The sequence below is a fragment of the Homalodisca vitripennis genome, chromosome 5 (genome assembly GCF_021130785.1).
Source record: "Homalodisca vitripennis isolate AUS2020 chromosome 5, UT_GWSS_2.1, whole genome shotgun sequence".
In the NCBI taxonomy this organism is placed as follows: Eukaryota; Metazoa; Arthropoda; class Insecta; order Hemiptera; family Cicadellidae; genus Homalodisca; species Homalodisca vitripennis.
Window position 1 is genome coordinate 21,514,735 of NC_060211.1, and position 26,623 is coordinate 21,541,357.

General features: G+C 32.3%; 1 protein-coding gene across 3 annotated transcripts in view; it reads right to left on the bottom strand.

Moving 5' to 3' along the window:
* Nucleotides 1-214: 214 nt before the first annotated feature.
* Nucleotides 215-26,623, bottom strand: part of LOC124361833 (UPF0047 protein YjbQ) — a 42,325-nt gene continuing 15,916 nt past the window's right edge. For 2 of the 3 annotated variants that reach the window (XM_046815831.1, XM_046815830.1), the window contains 5 exons: nucleotides 19,704-19,758; nucleotides 14,287-14,326; nucleotides 10,787-10,828; nucleotides 9,480-9,608; nucleotides 215-1,306 (listed from right to left, as the gene is read on the bottom strand). In XM_046815831.1, the coding sequence (XP_046671787.1) occupies nucleotides 1,220-1,306; nucleotides 9,480-9,608; nucleotides 10,787-10,828; nucleotides 14,287-14,326; nucleotides 19,704-19,758 (353 nt within the window). In that variant the 3' untranslated portion in view covers nucleotides 215-1,219. The other variant, XM_046815832.1, reaches the window with a different exon arrangement.

Genomic DNA, 26,623 nt, shown 5'->3' on the forward strand with positions numbered 1-26,623 from the left:
AATGGATTACTTGGATTGACAGTCTTGTCTGTAAAAAACATCATGTTCGAAATATTTTAATTATGTGTTTTGTAAACATCAATGTCAGTTTAATGTTCCTTCCACATGCAACAGAGGCTTGTTTGTCTTTTTACAAATCTTGTTCAAGTACAGATTTTGAATTGGCTTCTGGATGTCTCAAGAGAAATATCAGTATAAAAGTACAATATCCTCAGAAGTTTGGTAACAACTTTATTGACAGCCTTAGAATATAATTCCATCGATTTAACATGCTCAAGATCATTACTAAAAATTGCAAAAATTTAATTTTTGTCGCTTAAGTTCAAACATTTTCTTATACAAAATGATACACTATATATTTTCATACAACGTATTAGTGAGAAAGTAAAATTATTAATATTTAGCTATATGCCAAAACTAATATTTTTGGCCCACAGTTTAGGAAATATTAACACTTTTATACGACTACCAGGGCTGTAGAAAAGAACTATATTGGCTTAATACAGCAACTGTTGTGAAAGCAAACTGTTATAAATCAACAGTACAGAACTAAATAAAATAATAACATGTTACATACCTATTTACAATTTACAAACCAATCAATCATACATACATTATTTTACAAGTAGTTACAAAAAATATAATTATTGTCAGCAATCCACTACATTTGTCAGAGAACACAGGAATGTAAATAGTTAAAATGAGGTTTAAAATAAGAATATAAAAGGAAAATAATCAATATCAATGTTTCAGGTAACTACAATTTGTTGTAAGCACAGTAATAAAAAGAATATCAGTCTATAGAAATAATGCACTATTGGAATCCAAAAGCCATTTACCATATTCGCTTGATATACAAAGGCAACAAGTAATAAATACAATTTACAAATGATACAATTTAAAACAACTATAACAATTAATCGTCTTGGTACTCACTGAGGGACTTTCATTCAGAGTTTGTGCGATACTTTCCATATACTCACAGCTGAACATTTTTACACTCAGGTAATAGATGAACAGGGTAAAGCCAAAGCGCAAAGCTGTTATTTCATAAAATATAATTTGTTATTTCCATCGCTATAAAATACTTATATTATCCAAAAGTGAGTACGCCCTTATCGGCAATGATCCTATTATCTAACCTTATATTAAAAACTTGATTCAAACCGAGCTGTCTGTATGTACAGTGAGGGATGTGACGGTGACGGTAGGATGGACATTAACTGCTGGTCGAGGCCATGGGCGACACGGGACTCAGAGGTGACCGCGACGAGTCCCGCAGACACCCGTTGATTGTTACTACCACCTGAAATCACAACAGATATTCAGTGAGGGGTGTGACAGTGACAGTACGATGGACATTAACTGCTGGTCAATGCCATGGGCGACACGGGACTCAGAGGTGACCGCGACGAGTCCCACAGACACCCGTTGATTGTTACTACCACCTGAAATCAGAACAGATATACAATGAGGGATGTGACGGTGACGGTAGGATGGACATTAACTGCTGGTCGAGGCCATGGGTGACACGGGACTCAGAGGTGACCACAAGTCCCGCAGACACCCGTTGATTGTTATTACCATTTGAAATCACAACAGATATACAGTGAGGGGTGTGACAGTGACGGTACGATGGACATTAACTGCTGGTCAAGGCCATGGGCGACACGGGACTCAGAGGTGACCGCAACAAGTCCCGCAGACACCCGTTGATTGTTATTACCATTTGAAATCACAACAGACATACAGTGAGGGGTGTGACAGTGACGGTAGGATGGACAAGGCCTGGGCGAAGCAGGACTTAGAAATAGCTGCGATAAGTCTTGCAGAAACCCATTGATTGTTACCAACATTTGAAATTACACCTATTTTTATGAATGAAATTGTTATACAATATTGTACTATTAAAGCATAGGTAGGCTACATATATTGAGGAGACTTTGGAAAACTGTATTACTCAGGTAATCAAGATCATCGATGATTAATTTTAATACATATAATACCAAGCAATACACCTAGTACAGTGCATCTGATTATCAATGCTTCATGCTACATAAAACTTACAGCTTGTATTTTTAAACAGAATACTCCATCATTTGATTAGTAATTGACAATTATCAGTTGAACACTGAGATGATTGTCATTAATAACAAGCTATGTTTCTTGCCTGTACAGTCTTATGCACCATTGCTTTCAACACACATGTGATTATGAGTTTATTAATTATCTTTAGGATGCAACTGTTATTATAGATGTTACTGTATGGACTGGTAGTTTAGTGCATGGTTGTACATTGTTTGTACTGTAATTAATGAATGTTATAAGTGTTTCACCATGATTGATTTACCCGGAATGATGACATTACCATATAATGTTTAATGTGTGGTAAGTATCACACTATTATTACATTATGAAAAAATATTAGCAAAATACGACATGAAATATTTTGGGTGAAATCAGCAGAAATAAAACCACGTCACATGTGAGAAAAACAAACGGCTAATCATATACTGATGAATCTCCTTTTCTGCTGAATCAGATTATGGGAGAAAAAAATAGAAATAGTTGCTAGCTGATAAGAGCGATAAAATGTATCCCAAACGCATTGCGGACAGAGGGGATATATTTAAATCAGAACTTATATTTTAAATCAAGCTCTTCCAAAAATAGCGGAAATTTGCAAGGTAAAAAATAAAAATATAATAATTTTTCATCCGCCATGTGGTCCAATGTATGCATTTTTCAACATGATAGTGCAAAAGGGAAAGAACTATAAAACTGATGAAACTAATAACAACATCTAACATGTTGAGACATTGTAATAAGTTGATGGTTTTTTATACCTTGACATAGTTTGTTTTTTTATACCTTTTATGTCTCATATATAAACTTCATGCAAATAAAATTTATTTTAATATCTATAATAAACAAAAAAAACTAGTAATAATTACGGACATAATTAAAGTGGTGAAATGTGTCTGATACTTGTTATTTTAATTATTATATAATACCAATTATGCCCAGTAACAAATGACAGGATAGGTTATTGACGGACTACTGTTTAATTTATGAATTAATGACTTCCTTATCGATCCGAGGTGGAATATAAAATGATTCTTCTTCCAGATTGCAGCAAGCACATTCCCGTAAATGAAATATTGTAATTAAGGGGCGAATCTCTTCTACCTTTAGTCCTCAAAGTTTTTGGGACTAAAAAAGGGAGATTTCTTTTCCTGTGATCCAAATGGAAGCAAATTTTTACTAAGCATGAGCTTGTCTACACCTCTTAGTTGTTCAGGACTGATTGAGTTTAACCCTCTAACTTAGAAACTGTTATATTACGGCAGTAAGGCCACTCATGTTCTAGCCCTGCCGTATTTGCGTTCTGAAGCAGACGTTTCAGAAATCTGTTATTATTTGTGTATTTTCGATGTTTCTGTTTAAAACCGAATATCAATCGATGGTAGATCGAGCTATCGATTGAGGTATATTATTACTCAATAAATCAAACTTTATTCCTCTTTGTATGATTAGAAGAAACGTCTTGTGCGAGCAACTGTTTTGACTGAGACGCAGCCGACTGTCTTATTAATTATGTCTGCTGTCGTTGTGTTTTGGTATCTGTCTAATTGATTTATTTTTATTTTATGTTTTGTTTCGGTTATTAATAATATGGCTGATGAAGTCACACTTAATTTTAAGAACAAATTAAGGGGTTTGAAAAAACTATAAGCTGAATTGGAACCGGCATTCTTATCAGGCTTGTTCAAGGTTAATTTTTTTAATACAAACAATAATAAGCAAGTATTATATAGTTTTCCTGAAAACAATGATATATAATAAGTCATATATTGATTGAATTTCAGTGTTGTAAAGCAATTGTACAAAAATTCTGAAAATACAATATTAGTGGATTTTGCGCTAAAGTTAAAAAATTTAAAATAAGCCACTAAAACTATATATGTTTTTGCTAAAGATAAAATCGTGTTTCTTTTGTATGTTTTGGATCTCCTAAGGCTCTCTTTCATCAGCTGGCCCTGTAATAGAGAAAGGTAATAATGATTGGAGGTGCCCCCACAGAGGATTCGGATACTTCCCCTGAATTCACCCACACCTGATCCCGTTTCATGTCTTAGCACCTCTGGATAGATACGGATATCTGAACATTCACAACAAAGATCATCCCGATGTTAATTGAAGAGTCCAAACAGACAAGGTGAATGAAGAGATTTGTGCTTAAGAAAGCCTAAAATAACTATGAATTCTATAAGAGTTCAGATTTATGGCAAAGGAAGAAGCGATGGCACATAGAAAAGCACTTGTCTTTAAATTTACTATGTTAATGAGATTTTTCCTGATCATTCTGTTAATGTAATCAGAAATAACCGTTGCAAAATTTTTTTTATTCCTAAAAAAGTTTCATTTGGTCCTGACAGTCATCCATCTGTATTATTTTACTGGTAGTCGAGGATCTCCGTAAGTTTTTGTATCAGCACCTCCAGGAAGTGAATGTAATCTATTTGTTAGTGGTTGATGACTTGTTAGCTCTGTTGAAAACGTCCCACTTCTAATATTGTTTTCTTGTCAACGTTGTGTTGGATTCATGTTATATTTCTATGTGTGGCATAGTAATATGAAAATGTGTGTCAGTTTTCACTGATTATACTTGGTAGTTAAGAATAACTAAATGGGTTTCATAACTACTAAGCCATGAGCATAGTTGGATGGTGTTTGAAATGGCAAATGAGAGTTGTAACTTACTCTAACAATGCAATTGAACTTATTGTGACCACATTAGATTTCTTGATGTGTATATGACATGATACAACTGTATGACTTGTATATTGCATTGTATACAATAAGTACAGTTGCTCAGTTTGTATAAGAGAAGTGAATTGGTCTGTAGAGGTAAGGACCTGTGTGGCAATGAAACTCAGGTAATACCTATAAACTATTGAGTGGTATCCATTCCGCAAAGGTAGCTAAATAATGAGATAACATTTCCTTACATATGATAGTGTTTCTTTATGTAAAATACTGAGATCAGCAAATTGTATTCTCTTTGTGTAAGATTACTCTGATCTGATGTGGTTACCTCAGAGAGCAGAATTTTCTGTGAGTTTGGTCCTTACAGCTCAAGGAGCTTGAGAGCATCATAGGTTCTCCAAAGCAGCAATACTGACTTCAACAAGTGGAACAAGGACCATTTGTGAGGGTATGATAAGGGCTGAGCGGGACCAGATAGTATAATCACCCATCCCATGTGTGAGAATTGAGTGACAGAGGGTAAAAAGTGTCCTTTTAAGGTTATATTGCAATGAGATTTTACTTAACATCCACTTGTAACTAAATTAACTATAGAAAAGAATTGGTAGAAAAGAACCATTCATCTCTATAGCCATACAATACTAGAATTAAGACTGTTTAACATTTTATCACACTACTGAGTAAAATAATGTTCAGTGTAATCAGTTAATTGTAAGTATTTTGACTTGTTTAATGAGTCACATTATGAATTTGTCAATTTTTATCTAAATAATACAACAATAAAATATTTGAATTTGAATATCAGAATCAAAACATTCAGGATGTCTCTATACATGAAAGGAACAAACTAGATTCAAAGATTCACTGATGGGGCAGATTTCATTATTCAGTGCCATGAACTGAACTTGAACTGTTATCATAGAGGGAAAGAATAAAGGAACTACTTTGGATCAAAAATACATTTCTTAACATTTTAGTTTAGATACCGCTATGGGTGGAATGTAAATTGTGACAATTGTAGGCTTTGCAGACATATATGGGACTTTTCATTCATTTATGGAATTTTGTATAGAACTATCTTTTGGATAGGGCAGTGTTTACAGTAGTTAGTAGATAATATAACTGGGAAAGAATCAAAAGTATTGATGTATAAATCTTATTTCCAACCAATTTTATTATATGGAGCAGAGACGTGGACGTGGACTAAAAATGATTTAAGCAGATTGCAAGCTGCAGAAATGAGATTTTTAAGAGGGATAGAGAAGACTACAAGAAGAGATAGAATAAGGAACGAAATAACCAGAGAAAGATTGAAGGTAGTTTCACTGCAAGAGACAATGGAAGGAAGAAGAATACAGTGGATGGGGCATGTGAAGAGGATGGGAGATAATAGAATGCCTAGAATAGCACTGGAGAAGGAGGAAGGAGGAAGAAGACCAAGAGGAAGACCGAGAGGAAGATGGGAGGACCAAGTGTGGAAAGACATAGAGAGAAGGGGACTACAGAAAATACAGGTGGAGGAAGAGGAGACCTGGAATGATAGACAAAAGTGGAGGAGGCTGTGTACGACGACCCGTGATAACGGAAACGTCTGATGATGATGATGATGATGAGTAGATAATATTGCTGGAGTCGTAGCAAGGTATCTAGTATTCTAGAGAGGTGATAGACCAAGAAAGCAAAAGCTAGATTTTGAATGGTAGAAGTTTTGGAGAAGTCAAGGCAAAGATTTGTTCTCTGATGTATTGAAGGATTTGTTAATGTCAAGTAACTTGAGATAGACCAAAATTCTGAGAAGGTTTATGAGTTTAGAAAGATAATGTCAGTAAGGTTTATAGGAATATTTTTTTATATTAAGGAGGTGATGAAATTAAAACCTTCTTTTAGAATATGGTTGAGGCTAGATAGGACAGTGATGTAGATGGTTACGAGTTACGGTGGATATGTTCTCAGTTATTACTGTTTGATGATTTGCACCGGACTGGCATAGGTTTTGTTTCTGACAATATTTTTTTCTGACAGTTTTGTTTCTGACTCAGTCGTAGGTGGTTGGTGGACAAATGCAGACATATTGTGACCTGTATTCTGTAGTTCAGTTTTAATGATTAGTGTTGTGTATAGTTTTTTTTATTAAGTGCATGTTTTAGAGTTAGTGAAGTTGACACACAACATGGTGGTTGTGATTCCTGACTTAGGCGTGCCACAACGCTTTGGTATGATTTGTTTATTTTAACCTAGTTTGTAATTATGTATTAGTTTAGTTATTTACCTGAAGAAGAGATCAGATTGCAGATCTCGAAACGTAGTGTTACTGATTTTCTGTTTCACTGAACAATGGCAAATGTCCGGAAAAATCCTGTTTCCTTTTCACAATCCTTCCATCGTCAAAAATAAATTTCAAACAAAGAATTGGTGGTTTAACACCTTTACTCCTGGTCTATACTTAGTGAAAATAAGTATTCTCATAAGACAACAAATGCACTAGGGTGTCTATCACAATCATTTACTAGTTGATCAGTATGAGAAATGGGGATGTCCTAGATCTGAAAGTAGCTTTAACGAGAGTGATTTGATGTCAGTGACTTTTTGAACTAACACATTTTTTTATAAATACAAATTTTATTTTTTAATATAATCAATCACCTTTTAGCTTGATACATTTTTAGTCCAGCATTTTTATAATTTTTGTATTCTCTCCAAATAATAGGTTTTCTCAAGGCTCTCAAAATAGGAGTTTGTTTCAGTAACAACTTCTACATTTAATCCAAATCTCCTACCGCCCCGCCATTTTTTTAGGTTTGGTAACAGGAAATAGTCGCAGAGGACTGGATCTAGAGAATATGCTCGATGGGGTAGCAGTTCGTAGCCCAATTCATGGAGTTTTGCCATTGTGACTAGACAAGTGTGCAATGTCTTGATGGAACATCACTTTCTTCTTATCCATATGCAGCCATTTTTGCTTCAAATCAATGTTGAATCTGTCCTAAAGCTATGAATAATATTTGCCAGTAATCATTTTACTCTTCTCAACGTAATCAATGCGAATGACACTCCGTGCATCCTAAAAACCTGTGGCTATGACCTTGTTGACTGACATACTCACCCTGGCCTTTTTGTGGTTCACATTCACCCCAAGCAACCCACTGTGTCTCTGACAAGTTGTGATGGATCCATGTTTCGTTCACAATTATAAAACGGCACCAAAACTCGTCCGGTTTACGGGCTGAACATCGCTAAACACTCTTTTGAAGTGGTCACACGGTTACGCTTATGGTCGAGTGTGAGCAATCGCGACACCCTTCATGCAGAGTTTTTTCATGTCCAAATATTCATGTAAAATGTTATGTACCTATTCAGTTGTGATACCTTCAGCATGAGCCAACTCACGCACTTTCGTTCTACAATCGTCCAATATCCCTCCATGGATTTTACTGGTGATTTCTGGAGTGATCACTTATTTTGGGCAACCTGAAACGTTCGGCATCACTAGTGCTGGTACGACTACAACGGAACTCTGTAAACCACTTCTTAACCATTGAAATCAATGGTGCCGGAGTTCCCGTAGTATTTATGAAGTCTTTCCTTGGTCTCAGTGATGGACTTTTTACGTATAAAGTAATGCTTATTCAGCACACGAAATTCGCTTTTTCCATTTTCATGAAAATTTTAAGAGGTTGCCTGTTTTGAACGGCTATCAAACAGCAACTGCACGATGCAGCTTACTCAAAATTAGAAAGTTGGCCACTGCTGGATTACAGCTGACTGCAGTACTGTTGCATTTAAAGTTATGGGAAATTGAAAAAGTCACTGACATCAAACCGCCCTATTACTAGAACTTAATAAAGCTTTCCTTCAACAATGAATTACACATAATAGGCAAGCAAGGAATTGGTAAATTTGGAATTGGCAGTCTGCTGATAATCAAGAAAGTGTTAAATGGCTACCAAACTTCGGGTGTCAGTTATACTCATGGTAACCAAAAGGAATTAAGGAAGAGTAGAGACTGAGGAAATTGCCATGGTCCAGGGATGGCAGCTATTTCATTAAGGGTTGGAGTTTTTCAACTACTAAATGAGAAAAATGTTCAGTTACACTTCTTACTAGACACTATGGTCCAAGGGAGGAGAGGTTCCTTCATTGACTTTTTAAAATTGTAAAACAGGAGAAGTAAGGATTTAAGTGAATTAAAATTGAAGTGGTTAGATGGCGATGGTTATTGGTGGAAATTGTTTCAAAAGGCTATGCATTTATCTGTTCGATCAGTAGTAAAGTGTTTTGTAAGTGGATAAATCTGTAAGTTGCCACAAGGACCTCGCTAACATAATAAAACCAGACTTTGACAATGGTTGTGGAACCTTGTCAGTGGTAACGTTTTTTTTTTTTTTTTTTTTTTTAGGATTGGTAGAGGACATATTGAGAGTTAAAAGTTTGGAGCTAGTTAGAAGAAGAATATAATAATCATAAATCAACAAGACCTTTTAATAATGAATAAAGCAACACCAGGACCAGGAATCCACAATAACACCTTTACTACAGAATCCAAAATACCTCAATTGCTCTTGAAATCCAGTGGCTAAACTGCATAGTCAGAAATACCTGAATTTTACAAATACATTCGAAAGTTAACCTACATCTCACTCACACGAAAAACAATCTGTCTACGTCAGGATTGTATTAGATGCTACAGTTAATTATAATGTGCTGCATACCTTACGTGAACCTGCCTGGTCCCGATGTTCACACAGCCAGATTCCTTGCCATGTTCCTAGGTTGAGCTTTCCGTCTGTTATAGGAATGGTCAACGATGACCCTAAGAAACATGCCTTCACATGTGCAGGCTGGAAACATTCGTTATATAAATACCACAGTCATATCTCATAAATACCATAGTCATATCTCTGTTCAAATACATAACTTACAACATCAATCATAATAATAAAGGGAGCTTGATTATCGAGCTAGTATTTTTGTGATTACTACATTATTCTGGCAGCACAACCTGATTTATCTTCTTTACACATAATTTTCAGTGCTGCTAACCTATAACATTGCCCAAAAAGAATGTCCCACATTTAAAAACTTTTACAACATCATTCCAATAAAAACTATAGCATTTAGAAGACTATTCAATTCAAGATAAGATACATTTCAAAATCGTTGATATTATGTACTATGCTTGCTGCCATCTTGATTGTTGCTCCACAAGAACGATGTTAAACTTTTATACAACATTTTTAGTATAATTATGAGAAATGTCTCATTTTAAATATATGATTAATACATACAAAAACACTTTTTAGTTATTTCTATATTTTTATTGGTTAAGAAAAATATCTCAAATTATTTTTATTTCACTATATAAATACTAAAAAAATATACTACTTAACAAAAGAACTAAAAACCATTTGGAAATATTAACTATATCTTCAAAATGAGACATTTCTCATAACAATATGATGAAAAATAAGAGCGTAAAATTGCATGTTAACATTGTTCTTATGGGGGAAAAGTAAGACAGTTATATTATAGCCAACTATTAAGTGATCAGATATAAATTTAAAGTATTTGGATATGACTTAAAGTACAAATACCAGACATTTAATTTCTTGGATGAATATTTCCGCTGAATTTCGGATTACAATTCATTGACCGTCACAACTGCTCATTAGAAACTGAGATAAAGGAATGTAGAATAAATTTCGTGTTTAGACTCTATCTTAATGAAATAAGAGTATTTAAAGATATTAACCTAATATGTAAAATGTAGCAGTTTTGCAGACAAAGGCTTAGATAAGGATATAAAACTATCATTGTGATCAATAAAGATTGTAAAGCAACAGTTTTAGTCTTAGTTGTGCAGTCCGTATCTCAAATCTATGTGGATTGTTGGCATTAAAAAATAACCATTGTGGTGAATCTTCACAAAGCCATGAAGTCACAGTTTTTCTGTAAACTTTAAACCTTAAATGCCACAAGTGCTTGCATTAAGATCAATAGGAAAATGTATTTTACTCACCATATCATCAGGACCTTCACATGAATGTCTATAATTTAAACCCTGAAAAAAAGAAAAAGTATAGTAATTATAGCAGTTTATAGGCCACACAAAGAAAGATAAGTTTACAAAAACTGTATACATCTAAGTATGCTATAAATCACCTATTTAAACCTATTTTCGTATATTTACATAATCAAATGAATATCAAAGTCAGACAGTTTAAACATTGACCACAATTAATCCTTTAGGGTCAGTCAGCATATGTTGACTGTGTCATTTTTCTGAGGACATTCACTTACTGAGAAGACAATGACAATAACTATTATTTTATGATTTAATAGTACTTAACTACGTATTTAATTCTATTGCTGTCATATGTATGGAAAATAAATAAAACAAATAAATACATGTGGTTAAAAAATGGCTGCACTATTGTTAACAACGGATCGCAGTGAATGGCATAGCCTGTTTCATGAACATCACCATGTTACGACCACTTAATTTTCAGAAGTTTTTGCTAACATTCAGAAATGTTTCCCCAACATTCAGAAATATTTTTCCCAAATTTCATGTGGTTCAGTTCAGGAAATTGTTGAGCAGAAGCTTAGTTACAAAAATGTTGTAAGAGGTCGGTTCTAAAATTCCTTACAGAAGACCACAAAGAACAAAGGCTTGCTGAATAGAAAATCTTTTTTGAAGATTACAATAAACATGGTAATGAACTTCTAAATTGTGTTACTACTGGTGATGAAACATGTTAATTGTGAGACAAAAAGGCATCTATGGAATGGAAAAACATGTATTCTCCCAAAAAAACTAATAAAATGTCTCCAAACTCTGTCAGCCCAGGAGATTATAGCAACTGTTTTCTGGGACAATGAGGACACGATTCTGGTTGATTTCCTTCAAAGAGGTTAGAAAAATAAAGCAAAAAGGTACTGTGAAACACTGCAGAAACTACAGTGGGCAATACAAAACAAGCATCCAGGAAAACTGTTATTTTTTCCACAACAATGAACGTTCGCACACAGCCGCTATAAGGCTAGTTGTGTTTCTGAGTCTCTACTTGGGTGATTCCATAACCATGTAAGTCACTCTGACTTGGATTTTAAAACAACAGTATCTGAACTGTGACCCTTCAAATATTAGAATCTACATGCACTCATTGAATACTTACAATGTTTACTACATTTTCTTGTTACATATTTCGGATTGGTTATCCCTTTCTTTCCCTTCTTTCTAAGAGTAGTATGTGATTTGTAATTTAAGCAATAGTTTTGCTACATAAATGTAAGTTTTAAAATATTTTTATTTGTAAAAAAGCCATTTATTTTTAAAGGTTGTTTGCTGTAAATTTTAATATGTTATAATAACGTTAACCCAGGAACTGGTTTGTATTTTAGCCTAACTGGCACAGCTTTATAACCCATTGCTCAGAGTTAAACAAAACATTAACCGCAAAATCAATTACTACTCAAAACATAAGGTGTTGTATATCATTTTATTCAAAAGAAAATACAGATTATTATATCAAAACATAAGGTGTTGTATATCATTTTATTAAAAAAAAATACAGATTATCATAAAGGAAATAATAACTGGGTTTATTTTTACATTCATGGAAGTATCATTCTCCGAAATTGAAACTTTTATTCTCTTCCGCCCATAGAAATCACTAATCACCTTCAATTACAAAATCAAAAAATACTAAATATTTGGGTTGTTAAGCTGATCGAGAAAGTGTCTATTCATAATACAGAATGAAAACAATGAAAAACAAGACACACCATAATCTAGTTGACTTGAACAGCAACAGCTGTCAAAAATGCAAAGCACGTCAGACATCTTTAGCTTTTAGTGGCCAATAAAATATATAAATAAATGTTATATGTATTAAAGTGGGTATATTACAATAAAGCACAGACTCAAAGTTAAAATGATATGGTTTTTATTATGATTTAAATGAAGATTGTTTGAAAGATAACGTAATTAGCAGACAATGTCTAATGCACTGCAAATTCGAATCTGCCCGTTCTTGACGGGAAAAAATGCCTTGCCAATTATGACTTTGCCAGTTCTAGGGTTAGATTTTTATATCGTAATTTTTTAAAATTTGTTTTTACTATTATCTCCCCCAAACAAAGATAGAGCTATTTTGTTATGGTCCGTATTTGTGCCTTAATACAAGTCACCCTAAAAGCGGTCCTGTTAAATGCACTATTATATCAATAGAAATTACAGTATGAACTTCAACAGTAACAATGACACTTGGATAGTTAAACAACTAATAACAATGCTTACTCTGGTATGCACTGCAAATAGCAAAATAACTATCATTTAGTTCCCTGTCTGGTTGAGAGGACCAAGTTTGCTCTTTCCAGGAACCCTTGGGAAAGTGTATACAAATATAATGAATTTTGAAACTATGCAATACAGTGAGCAGACAAATGGTAAATGGCCAACCAAGGTGACACACAAGATGTTACGATAATCCTCTGTTCTGTCATAGATAACTGCCATAGCCAATCCTGGTGGTACCATCAACGTAGCACACAATCATATATGTGACTAATCAAATGCTAACACCTACAGAGAAATGACAAACTTGTTCCAATCATTCTGTTTCTAAATTGTTTCCACTTAAATTGTTTTATCTTAAATACCTCAAAAATCGTACATTCTCATAAAGCAAATACCAAAAAGCATAATTTTACATTATTTTCTATCATCAGATGTACCTCAAAATTATGCAAATTGCACTCTAAGCAATCAATAAAATGTACAATTTTTATTGGCATTTCTTTTTGTTTGACAGTTGTCCATAAGCCAGTGACGTAGTTGTTGGACTTGAACTCTAACTTGAACTGAACTTGAATTTTGACCACAGGTGTCAAGCACTAGAACTCACCCCTAGAGTAAATACTTATTTCACACATTACTCCCACAACAGAAATCCAATTTGTATTTAAATCACTATTTTTGATTATATCAAAAAAGGTTTAAAAGTTAGTATTATATACAACTACGAAAGAGAGTAGGCTATACCATTATTAGGTCACAGTAACTTTAGTAGGGTTTCATTTCAATGTGCGATGAATGAAACATAGATTATATTTAAACTAATTACACAAGTTTCAAAAACTAGTCGCAGAACCATTTTATAAAATGTTGAATGTACCCTTGTATTGATAAAATATACAATATATTAATTAAACCATTATGGCTATTGGCATAATGAATTATTTTACTCTTAAGAGAAAATTATAAGATGAAGATTCTTTTATGCTTATTTCCATATAACAAAATTATTGTGTCTTTGTCTAATCTGTGTATAGTGGCACATGTTATATGTACACAAAGAGCCCTTAACATGAGGCTGATATTAGTATGCCCCTTGATCATTTCATTACTGTAATGAGTCATGTCACCCTTTTGGAGCATTAAGGCAACAACAATATCACAATAACCTTAGCCTATGCGTACAGTATACAATATACAACTAAACGTGCAATACGTACCTCAGGCACTATTTTATTTAACATCATCTCCATATCATCCCTGAAAAATTAAAAGCATTTTAAAAATTAAACAAGGCCCAACATAATTTAGTAAAAACTTATATTGTACATGATATTTCAATAAATGTAATCACAGCCATCACCGAAAGCCTTGAGCTATCTATCTCTGAGAGACATAAACTATGACTTTATTGCATGCAATAGCATGGTATTTGCAATAGTTTAGCTTAGGGCAATTTGTGCTGTCTATAAAGATATTTTTAATCTCCCCGGAAAACATATTCCTGCCCATTACAATAACACTGTAACAAGAACATTTCAAAACTACTGAAATATGTATCCAATTTAATATGAAAACTGGACCTTTTATCAAAATTTTGGCCAAAATGTTGTCTAAGTAAACGCCATGGAGAACAACGGAAATCATACATTATGCCTACATCTACATTTATTAACCCTAGGACCAAATTAGTTAAACAGATAATCAGGACCCACTCCTGTCAGTTTCAATGTCTTCAAGTTGGTAAATAACTGATCATTTCATGTAAGAAAATTCTATTAAACATTAGCATGTCCCTTAAGCTTAATCATTCAGAGATGTACTAAAATCTGTTTTGAGAATGTTATATTCACTTTTCAAATGTGATGTTCTTAAACGTGAACATTTCAATCTTTTTACTTCATATATTTGCTTCTCACAGAAATATGTAATAAAAGAGCTTTATAAACATTATTTCCACTCTTTCTCAACTACTAGCAAGTCTTAAGTAACTCAAACGAATATCTGATGTATGAAATAAAAATTAAGATGCTTAAAAATAAGTTTTTATTTGGTTTTTATAAAGATTTTATGTGCACTTAAAAGCACTTTCTCTAAAATAATACAATTCCAAGATTAAATAAAATAAGAATAAATCACCTTTAGAAGACTTTTACAGTTTTTTATTTGTACTATGTACATTTAAAATTCAAAGAATGCATCTTCAGGCACTACTGTACATGGAGGTAAATAAAATGAAAGTAAACAAATAATTGAAACCAAGTTGTTACTACCTTGGTGGCTAAATGTACTTAGATTATATGTGATTGATTTATGTTGTTTAAAAGTTTATCAAATGAAAATTTTTTTGTTAAAACATCTTTGTCATTACATATATTAGGATTAATTTTGGCATTTTTGTACATTTCAAATTACTCTAAAGTAAACTAAAAAGTTATTTATTTTCCTTACTTGTACTAAAACTTTTTGAGACTACACTACTAATATGAAATTAAATGTCGCATAGTAGTTATTATCATGCTGTAAAAGAACAATACGAAACGGGCCTAAAACTTTCGGCTGTTATGTAGTTTAAATTTTACGTTTATAACACAGTAGAGTGCTGATAGTCCAAATCAACGGAGACTGGCAGCCATCCAAATAATCAAATGCACTCTCAAGGTAACCTTTTAATCCGCGTTGGATTACAAGCATCACTCGTGTGGCCGTGTGAGGACTAAAATTCGACTAACAAGACCTACTTGTGCTACAGCTTCACAGCTCTGTTAATCCACATAATTTTGAAATATAAGATTGTTCAAACTTTCACTCTTTGTATATTTATGCATACAGGTGATAAGTTGCAACACTTTGGCTTTATTTTTGTAGGTATAATAATAAAAAGTTTCCTTCATACATTTTTCACATCCTGATAAAATATAATCGCCCATATTATACAACAGACTATAACAGTTTTTTGTAAATTCTATTATAACTATGATCCACTTAAGTTGGAATATTTTGTTTATACGGATTGGCAATAAATACTTTGCCGCTAAAAATTCACCTTTGTCGTTGCGTGAAATGAAAATTTATTTTCATTCGACAAATACATAACATATATGTTTTATATAGATAGTTTTCTACCAAACATTGTGGTAAAAGAACAATTTTTTTGTCTAAGAAACGTTTTCATTTTAAATAGCAATTTAACTAATTACTGACAAATTCACTTATTAGTTTCTGTGGCCAACCCCTTTATTCCTTCCCTCTATAGACATTAATGTAGCGTTAAATTATACAGTGAAACATCTACAACTTATATAAAATTGATGAATGAAACCGTATATTCGACAAAATACAATGAACAATCAAGTCACCAGCATTACAGATTGAATTGAACGTCCTTGTCTACAAATAGTAATAGCATGCTGTCCAGTCGGCTGTCTAGTATGTAAGGGAGAGTTTTTTATGTCCTCTCCTCCCCCCCACCCACCCATTGTTCTCACCCATTGAACATATCTCACCTAGCACGATGAGATAGTTTTTATAAAATCTATTTGTTCCATTCTTCCTACACGATCAATTTTGGATGATACTCTTAAAACCATTCATGGTTCAATCACTTTCTTTCATGTTCTTTTGTCAGTTTCATTATTAAATGGAATAAAACACCCAACAGAAATAGTAATTTTACTGTAAGTAATTCTGAGTCAACTCACTGTTGATTTTGACGGGAAAGTGATATTATCTAATTAATGGTATCCATTAACGATTGTAAAGAAAACCTGAGCTTTTGCTTAATTTCAATGTTTGCAAATCAAGTAATAAATTTGATTAATAATTATTTTTTAAGTCAAGAAAACCATTTTTTATTTAAACTCAATTAATTTTCATGCTAATGCTTTTACCAGGGGTGAATTTAAAGATTTATTCAAGAACTTCAAAAATATGTAATATGAGGTTTTTTAGAAAAACTTTTAATTTTTCCACTAAATGACATTGATTGTTTTGATTTTAGCAATCTTGAAAATCAACTTCAACTACAAAGAGTTATAACTCAGGTTATATTCCACCTATAAAAATTAAAAAAGGGATATCTTTGTCATTTAATTATTTTTATTTTTGCTTCCTACAATTTTTTAATAAAACTTGTACTTTTTTATATATGTGCGCAAAAAATTGCTAAAAACATGCATTTTTGGGCTAAAACCAACCACTTTTTTGAAGTGCCAATATCTAAGACAGTATTGACTGCACAAACAATTTGTTGCTTATCAAACTGGTTGTTTAACACGCTTTTTAAATCTCACATATTTAACTTTGAAATTTGTCTGATCGCAATCCGGGTTATTGACTCTTAAATAATTGACATCAGGACAACCAATGCTGAAAATAAAAATTGCCATATTTTACATTTTCTTCACTTTTTGCATATTTTCCTAGCCTTACAAGAGACTGTAATAGAAAAGCACTTTAATATTAACTTATAACATTTTCGTAAGTATTGCGTTTCATTAAGACGCATGTTATGTTTGCTACGAAATGGTTTAAAAATCTTTTAACCTAAGTGCAAAAATCTACAAGAACTTGTAATACTTTTGTTAGGATATCACAAAATCATAACATTAAAAAATCAATATTAGGATCCTGCATTAAACCTATAAGTACTCTTATGACGATAGTTTTAACCTTTGTTCATCACCATTTGCGAGAAACTAAGATTGCAATAACATATTATGAAATCTTAGGTAAACACTGCATGTTGAAGCTTGAAATATATTTATGGTGTAAGTATAGTGTAGAGTTTCATTTATAGATAAGAATTTTATACTATACCTGAGTATACTAAATATTGAATCAGTATTTTCAAAGTCGGTCAATAATTTAAAAAGGCCATAGACAGCATGGACATTCAAAATGACTACGTAGATAAATTTTGCAAAAAATAATATATTAACAATTTAGATACATACACTTTTTTACATACTTAAATTATTAATCATCTTAATGTCTCCATTTTTACTTACAAGACAGTTATTGATTAAATTAAAGGTCTCTTAAGAAATAAGTATTAGATCAATCTATTTTTTTTGCTAGTTTTTAAATTAGCACAAATTACTGGTACTAAGGCAAAAGTTACCTATAACTTCATATGAAATTTTACCTACTAATGCAAAGCACACTTTTTTGGCAGATGAAGGAATATACCAATAACGTGTAGTCTGTTTCTTAGCTTTAATGTTGTAACTGAAATTAACCCTTTTAGTGCCAGACAAAAAATCAAGTTGCTCTGAGAAATGCCAGTGATTTTTCACATAATACTACTGAAGGATGCCAGGCCTATTTCAGCCGTTTTGCAGTGTTTTACTAAAAAAATTTAAAAAATTACAAATATTGAGATATTTTCCTAATATTTTCATTGTTTTGCAGTAAAATAAATTCCCTTATAAAAAACTATAAAGCAAATTATATTTCTAAATGTAATTAACTTAAAAAATTTAAAAAAGTAGACATTTTATTTACAGTTTTTATATTTTTCCAGTTTCACATGAAAAATAGTACTTTAAAAAAATTATTTCACTATAACACATACTATCACTTGAAAGAGGAATTAAAACTAAATACGCACATAAAAAGTTTTGATTAATATTTCAAAAACCAAAAAAATCATGTTAATTTTTTTAGAAAGTTACATTTTCACTTTTTTGTGTTGTTTACACTATTTAGCTTCTTTATAAAGCTTATAATATTTTCCACTATGAAACCATTAAAAACTGTCTGAAACTACTTTCTACTTAAAAATAATGTACACTTTGTAAAAAAAAAAAAAAATATATATATATATCATCAAAAATATCATCAACTGAGCTTTCAGCAGACTCGTCACTCAAAGCACCATCACTCAAATCATCTGATTCTAATACGGCAAGAACTGTATTCTCGCTAAGTGGAGATCGCGAGCGTTTCATTTTATTGAAGTTTACTCTTTATGTTAGTAAAACATTGTTAGTAAACTATTTATCAACAAACAAACACTGTGGAAGCAGCAACACAAACAACCAAACACAGAGGTTAGACGTGAACTATCAGCTGACAAAACTTTGTCTGACGCAACAAACACGGCCATTTCTATAATGGCTAAACACCTGACTAACCTTACGATATTACTATTATTATTTTTTTAATGTAGATTGGTTCATTCTGATTGTTTGTATACCAACAAATTTATAAACAAGTTAAAAAATGATTGCGGTATGACTTTTACTACTCCGAACGTCCGTATATACAGACGTCGGCATTCTTCGGTAGTTATTCAAACGTTCGTATATACGGACGTTGGCACTAAAAGGGTTAAGCTTCAACAAAACAACATGCTTGAAGGAATATTAATTTCATGAGGAATCCCAATATTACTTCTTGACTTACTATGTTTTTAAAATGAGAACGTATTAAGTAAATGTTCCTTCTTTGTTTTCAGTTTTGATAATTCTGGGTCATTATAAATAAGGAACATTAGGAATTCGCCACCACCATGTCAATGACGGCAAATCTCCGTTTCTTCTTTTTAGTCATAAATTTGTTCCTAAATCAGCTGATATAGTTTGACCTAACTTACTCACAGAGTTATAAAATATTAACTATTATGTTTACTCACCTAACATCTGGGTCCCAACTTTCATTTAGTGCTAAACTTGCTGAGGTGTGAAGTACTGAAACATACATGAAACAAAATAAATACTTCAAAACCAAACACAATATTACATCAGACACAGTACTTAAACAATTATTGTTACAAGACTAAAACTTTACTTCATTTCCTGAACTATTTATAAAGATACTAAAGATTGTACGCTTTTCATAAGCTTTGCCTGTGTATGAGCACAAGTGGTTCAAGTGAATTATATTTCCAATGCTCATGTAGAGTTTGCCTTGTTGCCACGATCATGAAAATCTCTCAAAAGTGTATGTTTAAAGCCATTGTACACGTACATGTACTTTATTAGAAAGTGGTCTAACACCCAAGCTTTAAGTTCAACCAGAAATTAATTTTAAAGATAAATATACATCATAACTTAGCACCTTCAAATAGTGTTTGGCTATTTAATATACATAACTGTCTCGTTTTTAATGTGCAGGCACTTTGAAAACTTCTATCTTGTGCAGCGTCGCCTGGTGGCAAGTTATGTCAATGGGCATAGCATATATGGGCATAGCATATAAACCTTCTCCATGAAAAAATATATATACATTCAAATTTTCATCATGGTCGGTAAAATAGTTTCTGCGTCTATCATGTCATATATATAAACATCCCAAACATTATTTTTAATATATGTGTTATAGATTCAAATACGCAGATTAGGTACTTACCAAAAATCAAAGTGAAAATGTCTAACAATATTCAATGCATATTCAACACACAAGAGATCATGCTTTAACCAAACTTCATTGAACCAAAACCACTGATCTGACATTAGACTCAGCTGTTCTGGTGGTCCTCTTGATTGCAGTGCCACAAGAACAATTTTAAACCTCGGAATGTATGTTTACAAATTTCTTTATAGTACTAAAATTATGGAAGATATGTCATAAAAAAGAAATCACTAATATACATCAAGTGCATTTTTAGTTTTTCTCAATATTTTAATGGTTATTCAGAAAAAAAAAACACAAAATTTGTTGTACTTCATCATTTAAATATTACACAAGTATAAAGTTTAAAAGAAAAACTAGGAGTTTGGGTATACAGGGTGATTCAAAAACTAAACGGCAATCTCTCGAGAGCTTATTCTATAGCTAAAAAACAAGTAAAAAAGTTCATATAACCAATATGCCCAGAAACGCTTCGTTAGCGAGTTACGCCTAGCGAAAGATTTCGCCCGGATTTCAGAAACCCTTGGTGAAGTCAGGCCGTATAAAAATGGTTAAAGGTAGTTACCAAAGATACAAAATACGATTGTTTTTTATGTTTTTATATCTGACAAATTTATTAAAATTCGTCCCCCCAGAGCTGTAAATGCAATACTTTCAGAGATATCTTACGTAAAACACAAGAATTGGTGCAAAGAAATAACACATTTTTGTGTTTAACGTAGCTTTATTTAAAAATAAAACAGGCGCAAAAAAATGCATATTCTTATCTGCATAAAATTATTAACTAATGTTTAGGTTGTGAGTAACAGCTGATCATTTATTCAACACTTTTTATCGTCATATTTTCTTTGCAAAGGTTGGCAATATCAGCTGATCAACAATTAAGTTCATGAAGTTAATATTTGAATAACCTTTATGGAGGTTTTTGTATTGTGGCGTGTGAAGATTGTATTTTGTGAGATCCTATGATTATTTGGAAATATTTTATAACAGTGTATAAAATATTTTATTAAATATTTATTTTTAAAATATTTTATTAAATATTTTTATAAAAGTGTATGTAATTATCTTAGTAAATAATGGCAGATAATGTAAATGGTATGTATTCGTTTGAAGAGTATACGGACATGATACTGATTTACGGCAAAGTTAACAAGAATGGTTTTAGCTGCAGTTCAGGAATATCGTGATACTTTTCCACATCGAAGAACACCTGATCGCAAAACATTTGAAAGCTGTGGAGAGACGACTTAGAGAAAACTGGTTAGCTTTAAACCGAAGCGAATAGATACTGGTCGTCAACGTAGCGCAAGGAACTATAATAATGAACAAGCAATAATAAATGCTGTAGAATTATCACCAACCACAAGCAACAGACGATTATCACGTCAGTTAAATATTTGCCAGTCAAGCGTTATGGCGGACACTTCATGAAGCACAGTTGTACCCATTCCATATAACACGTGTTCAAGACTTATTACCGCAAGATCTTAATAAACGGAAGATGTTCTGCTGCCGCTGGTTAAGAAGAAATTGTTTACGACATCAGTATTTTTCTTCGGCGTTTATTCTCGTTACTGATGAATCCTGTTTTACTAGAAATGGAATTGTAAATTTTCGTAATAACCCATAATTTGGGCGTACGATCAACCACATGAAACTGCGAGACGAGGCATTTTCAACATACATTTTCAGTCAATGTAATGGCTTGGTGTTCTGGGTGATAATTTGATTGGTCCATTTTTCCTCCCTAATCGTCTTAATGGAGTAGCGTACTTAAATTTTTTTAAGAACAAACCTGCCTACCCTCTTGGGAAGATATTCCTGTTCAAAACAGAATAAATGCATGGTTTATTGCACGACGGAGCACCTCCACCATTTTTCTAATGATGTGAAAAACTTTTTTTAAATGATACATACGGTAGACATGGATTGGTCGAAATGGACCAGTAAAATGGCCACCACGTTCTCCTGACCTACACGCCAGCAGACTTTTTCTTATGGGGTTGGATGAAGTCAATTGTTTATTCAAAACGGATTAACACCATAGAGGAGTTTACGTAATCGCATTACAGAGGCGGCAGAAAAGAAGAAGAAAGGAGAAACTATCAAGAATGCTCCAAACGTTATGAAACGCGCTAGAAAAGAGTGGATTCGTCGTGCGAAAACGTGCATTGCTAACAAACGGAGGACACTTTGAGCAAACTATTATAGGTGATTATTACAGTTTTTATAAAGGTAAATACATTTTTATGTTAATGTTCAGTCTAGAATAAATGATCAGCTGTTACTCACAACCTAAACATTAGTTAATATTTTATGCAGATAAGAATATGCATTTTTGTGCGTCTGTTTTATTTTTAAATAAAGCTAAAATTTCAATACTATTATTAATTTTTTCCCTAAGTAATTCACATGAATCTTTTCAGAATTAAATGTTCTACAAATCTGTCATGAAAAAAAAATGACCTTTATTTAACATTTATGGAAGGTAATCTTACGTTAAACACAAAAATGTGTTATTTCTTTGCACCAATTCTTGTGTTTTACGTAAGATATCTCTGAAAGTATTGCATTTACAGCTCTGGGACGAATTTTAATAAATTTGTCAGATATAAAAACATAAAAAAACAATCGTATTTGTATCTTTGTAACTACCTTTACCATTTTTTATACGGGGGGGGGCCTGACTTCACCAAGGGTTCTGAAATCCGGCGCGAAATCTTTCGTAGGCGTAACTCGCCTAACGAAGCGTTTCCGGGCATATGGTTATATGAACTTTTTTACTTGTTTTTAGCTATAGAATAAGCTCCCGAGAGATTTGCCGTTTTTAGTTTTGAATCACCCTGTATATTAATACATTTTTTAAATCAGACACCTTCCAAAACGCTATGATCAAAAATAAAGGTGTACAAGTGCATGAGGTTTAACATTGATCTTATGGGTAAAAACTCAAGACCATTCCACTACAGCCGGGTTTTAAGTTAGGTTCAAAAAGCAGCTATAAAGCTCTCAATTACATATACTAAATTAATGTTATTCCAGTTAAAACAGAAATTAGGATATCTAGGATCAGTTTAATGTGATATTCAAAGTACATACCTGTAGGTACTTGCCGGTTTGAGAATGACATTAACAATCAACTGTCACATTAGCTGTGGCCTAAACAATGTCTACGCTTACATTAAAAACATAAAACCAATATTTAAAACGTTTATTGTTTTGTGAGCGAGGTTATCTTCTTCAGACACATCACAAAAGTAAATACAAAAAGTAAATTTTAATTTTTACTAATAGTTAAACATATGTGATTTAATATTAATTTGTCCTGTGTGGCGTAGTGTGTAAATACAATTAAATTATTACTGGTATTATACTATATAAATTTTGAATGTTATTTTTGTAATCTTCGTTTAAGTAACATTGAATTTTGTATTGGTCCATCTTCTTGATTTAATAAATCTTCTGTGTTTGATTGATTAATGTAATATGACTCCCATGCATTTAAATATATTGGAGTGTTAACATGTTTTGATAGTTTTAGGTTTTTCTGTGATATTGTGTGTCCATTACAGTATTGATACAGTGGTGTGCGACGGCCAATTTTTCTTTTCTGTTGAATTTAATGTGGGAGCAATGTTCTTTATATCGTGTATGAATTTTTCTTCTTGTTTGTCCAATGTATTATTTGTTGCAGTCATCACATTTAATTTGGTATATACCTGATTTATTAATAATTTCTTCGTCATCTTTTGGATTTTTTCAATTTATTCTTCAAGTGACTTGTTGTTTTATATCTGACGTTTTTATTTGTATGTTTTTTTAATGACTTTTGTACATCTTTTGATATATTTGTCCATGTAGTGCTAATCCAATTTGTGTTTGTGTCTTTAATAGGTAAAAGTGTTGTCTTTGACTTTTTGTCATGTTTCTTTTTAGCTTTTTTAAATATATGTTCAACTAAATCTGTTTTATATCCATTAAAAACGGCAACATCTTTTATATACTGAAGTTCTTTTTTTAAATTTTTCTTGTGATAGAGGAGTGTTTAATAATCTATATATCAATGGAAGTCTTAGATATTGGTTTTATGTTTTTAATGTAAGTTAACAGTAACCAATATAAGCTCCATCTACAGCAATGTCTACGCTGTCAATATATACTCTATATAAAACTTTCTTGTAGTATTCATATTATCTGGCAGATCTTACCCATAGCTTCAATCTATACATAGAGTATAAAAAGTTGGTAAGGGAAATTTTTTTAATCTGTCTCTTTTGGCTCGTTGCAATTTATATTTTTGGACTGAGTACGATTAGTTTTGTTTGCAGCTAACTAAAAAGTGCAGTTCCTAATAAAAAATAGAATTGACCCATGAACACTTTCAAGCAATTGGAAGTTTGATATAACTTTCAACGTGGATTATCACAAGAGTGCAATGAACTTAATACATTATATATAGCAATGAAACCCCATCATACATTACTGTAAAACAGTTCACACATGGCCGATGAAGGGTGAAATCCGTGAAGGCTGTACAAAATCTGTTATGCCTGGAAAACATCAATGCTGTGCTTGAACTCATTAAACAAGATTGTGATGTGATAAAATGTGAGATTGAGGCATCTTTGAGCATTAGTATGACTAGAATCAACAAGATACTACATAGTCATATTTCCATAAAAATATCTGTTCCCGTGGGATCCCACATATGAGTAACCTGACCAAAGCTCGAAAGAAGACTCACGTCACTGGTTCATTGAAATATTGAAAATATTTGCTAGAGGTGCATCAAAAGCTGTGTATAAAATCTGCAGGTAATGAATCATGGATTTAAGGATATGAGACCAAATCAAAACATCAATCGTTCAACTGTGTGGGTCTTTAAAGACGAGCCAAATCCATCAAAAGTTGTTCATACATTGAACAAAGTGGTTGCCTGTTTTTTCGGCATTACTGGTCATGTGGCAACAGTGGCATTAGAGCAACGTAAGATGTTCAACTCTGAATGGTACACAACAATTTTTTTGCCAGAAGTCATTGGAGAAAATTGGAAAACTTCAAAAAACAGATGAATTATTTTTTTCATCATGACAATACAAGCTCTCACATTGCTGTTAAAACAATTGAATTTTTAACTAGCCAGAGAATCGAGTTGATGGACCATCCGCCATACAGCCATGATTTGGCACCAAATGACTACTTTTTGTTCCCGCACATCAAAAACAAAATGCATGGTTAACGATTTTCAACACCAGAAGAAGAAGTACTTTTTGCGTTTAAAATGCATATTTTGGAGCTGTCTCAGTCAGAGTGGAAAAAAGTACTTTGAAAATTGGTTCAAACACATGGAAAAGTATATAAATTTTAATGAAGAATATTTTGAAAAACAATAAAACTAGATTCGATCATATATACTTGTTTGTTTCATTGTTGGGCCAGAAATGTAAGTATCAACCCTTGTACATGGTATATAAAGAATACTGTCACTTCAATGAAAAAAAAAATATTAATATTAATTCAATACTTTTTTTTTTACAGCGAAGTATACTTAAAATTTAGTAATTTTCAAGGTACCATTGCCATATTTTAGCAGTCCATGTTTGTATTAGCAGTGGAGCAATTCATACATACACATTTCACATCAAGGTTTGTCATTCGTGCGTAATTCAAAAAACATAATTAAAAGCATTTTCAACTTTTAGATTTTTATCGCTTTAGGATACTCAAAATCAGATTCCACATTTAGTTTTTATACTAAGATGATTAGTTTTACTATATAATACTTATTTTTATTTAAAATTAAAACCTTTCTTCGTGTTGTTATATTGCTAAAACATACAACGCTCCAGACAAATTTAGTCAATATTCTTGAGCTCAGTGAACATTAAGCTACTTAGATATAAGTCTGCACTAATTCAATAGTTTAGGTACATGAACACTTATAGAGTGCTACTTTTAGTATTTAAATTTCATAGTATCAGATAGAAAAAATTAAAATGTTGACAAAAATAAAAAATGAATTGTATGACGAAACACCCACAGCCCAGAAGAGCCTTCCAAGGCCCCAGTATATGGCCAGTACACTACTCACATGGTCCAGTTCACAGATTATTACAACAATCTTAAATATAAATATGATTTATTTCCCTGTATTAAATACATATGTTTTAAATATTAATTTTTTTTCATTATTCACTT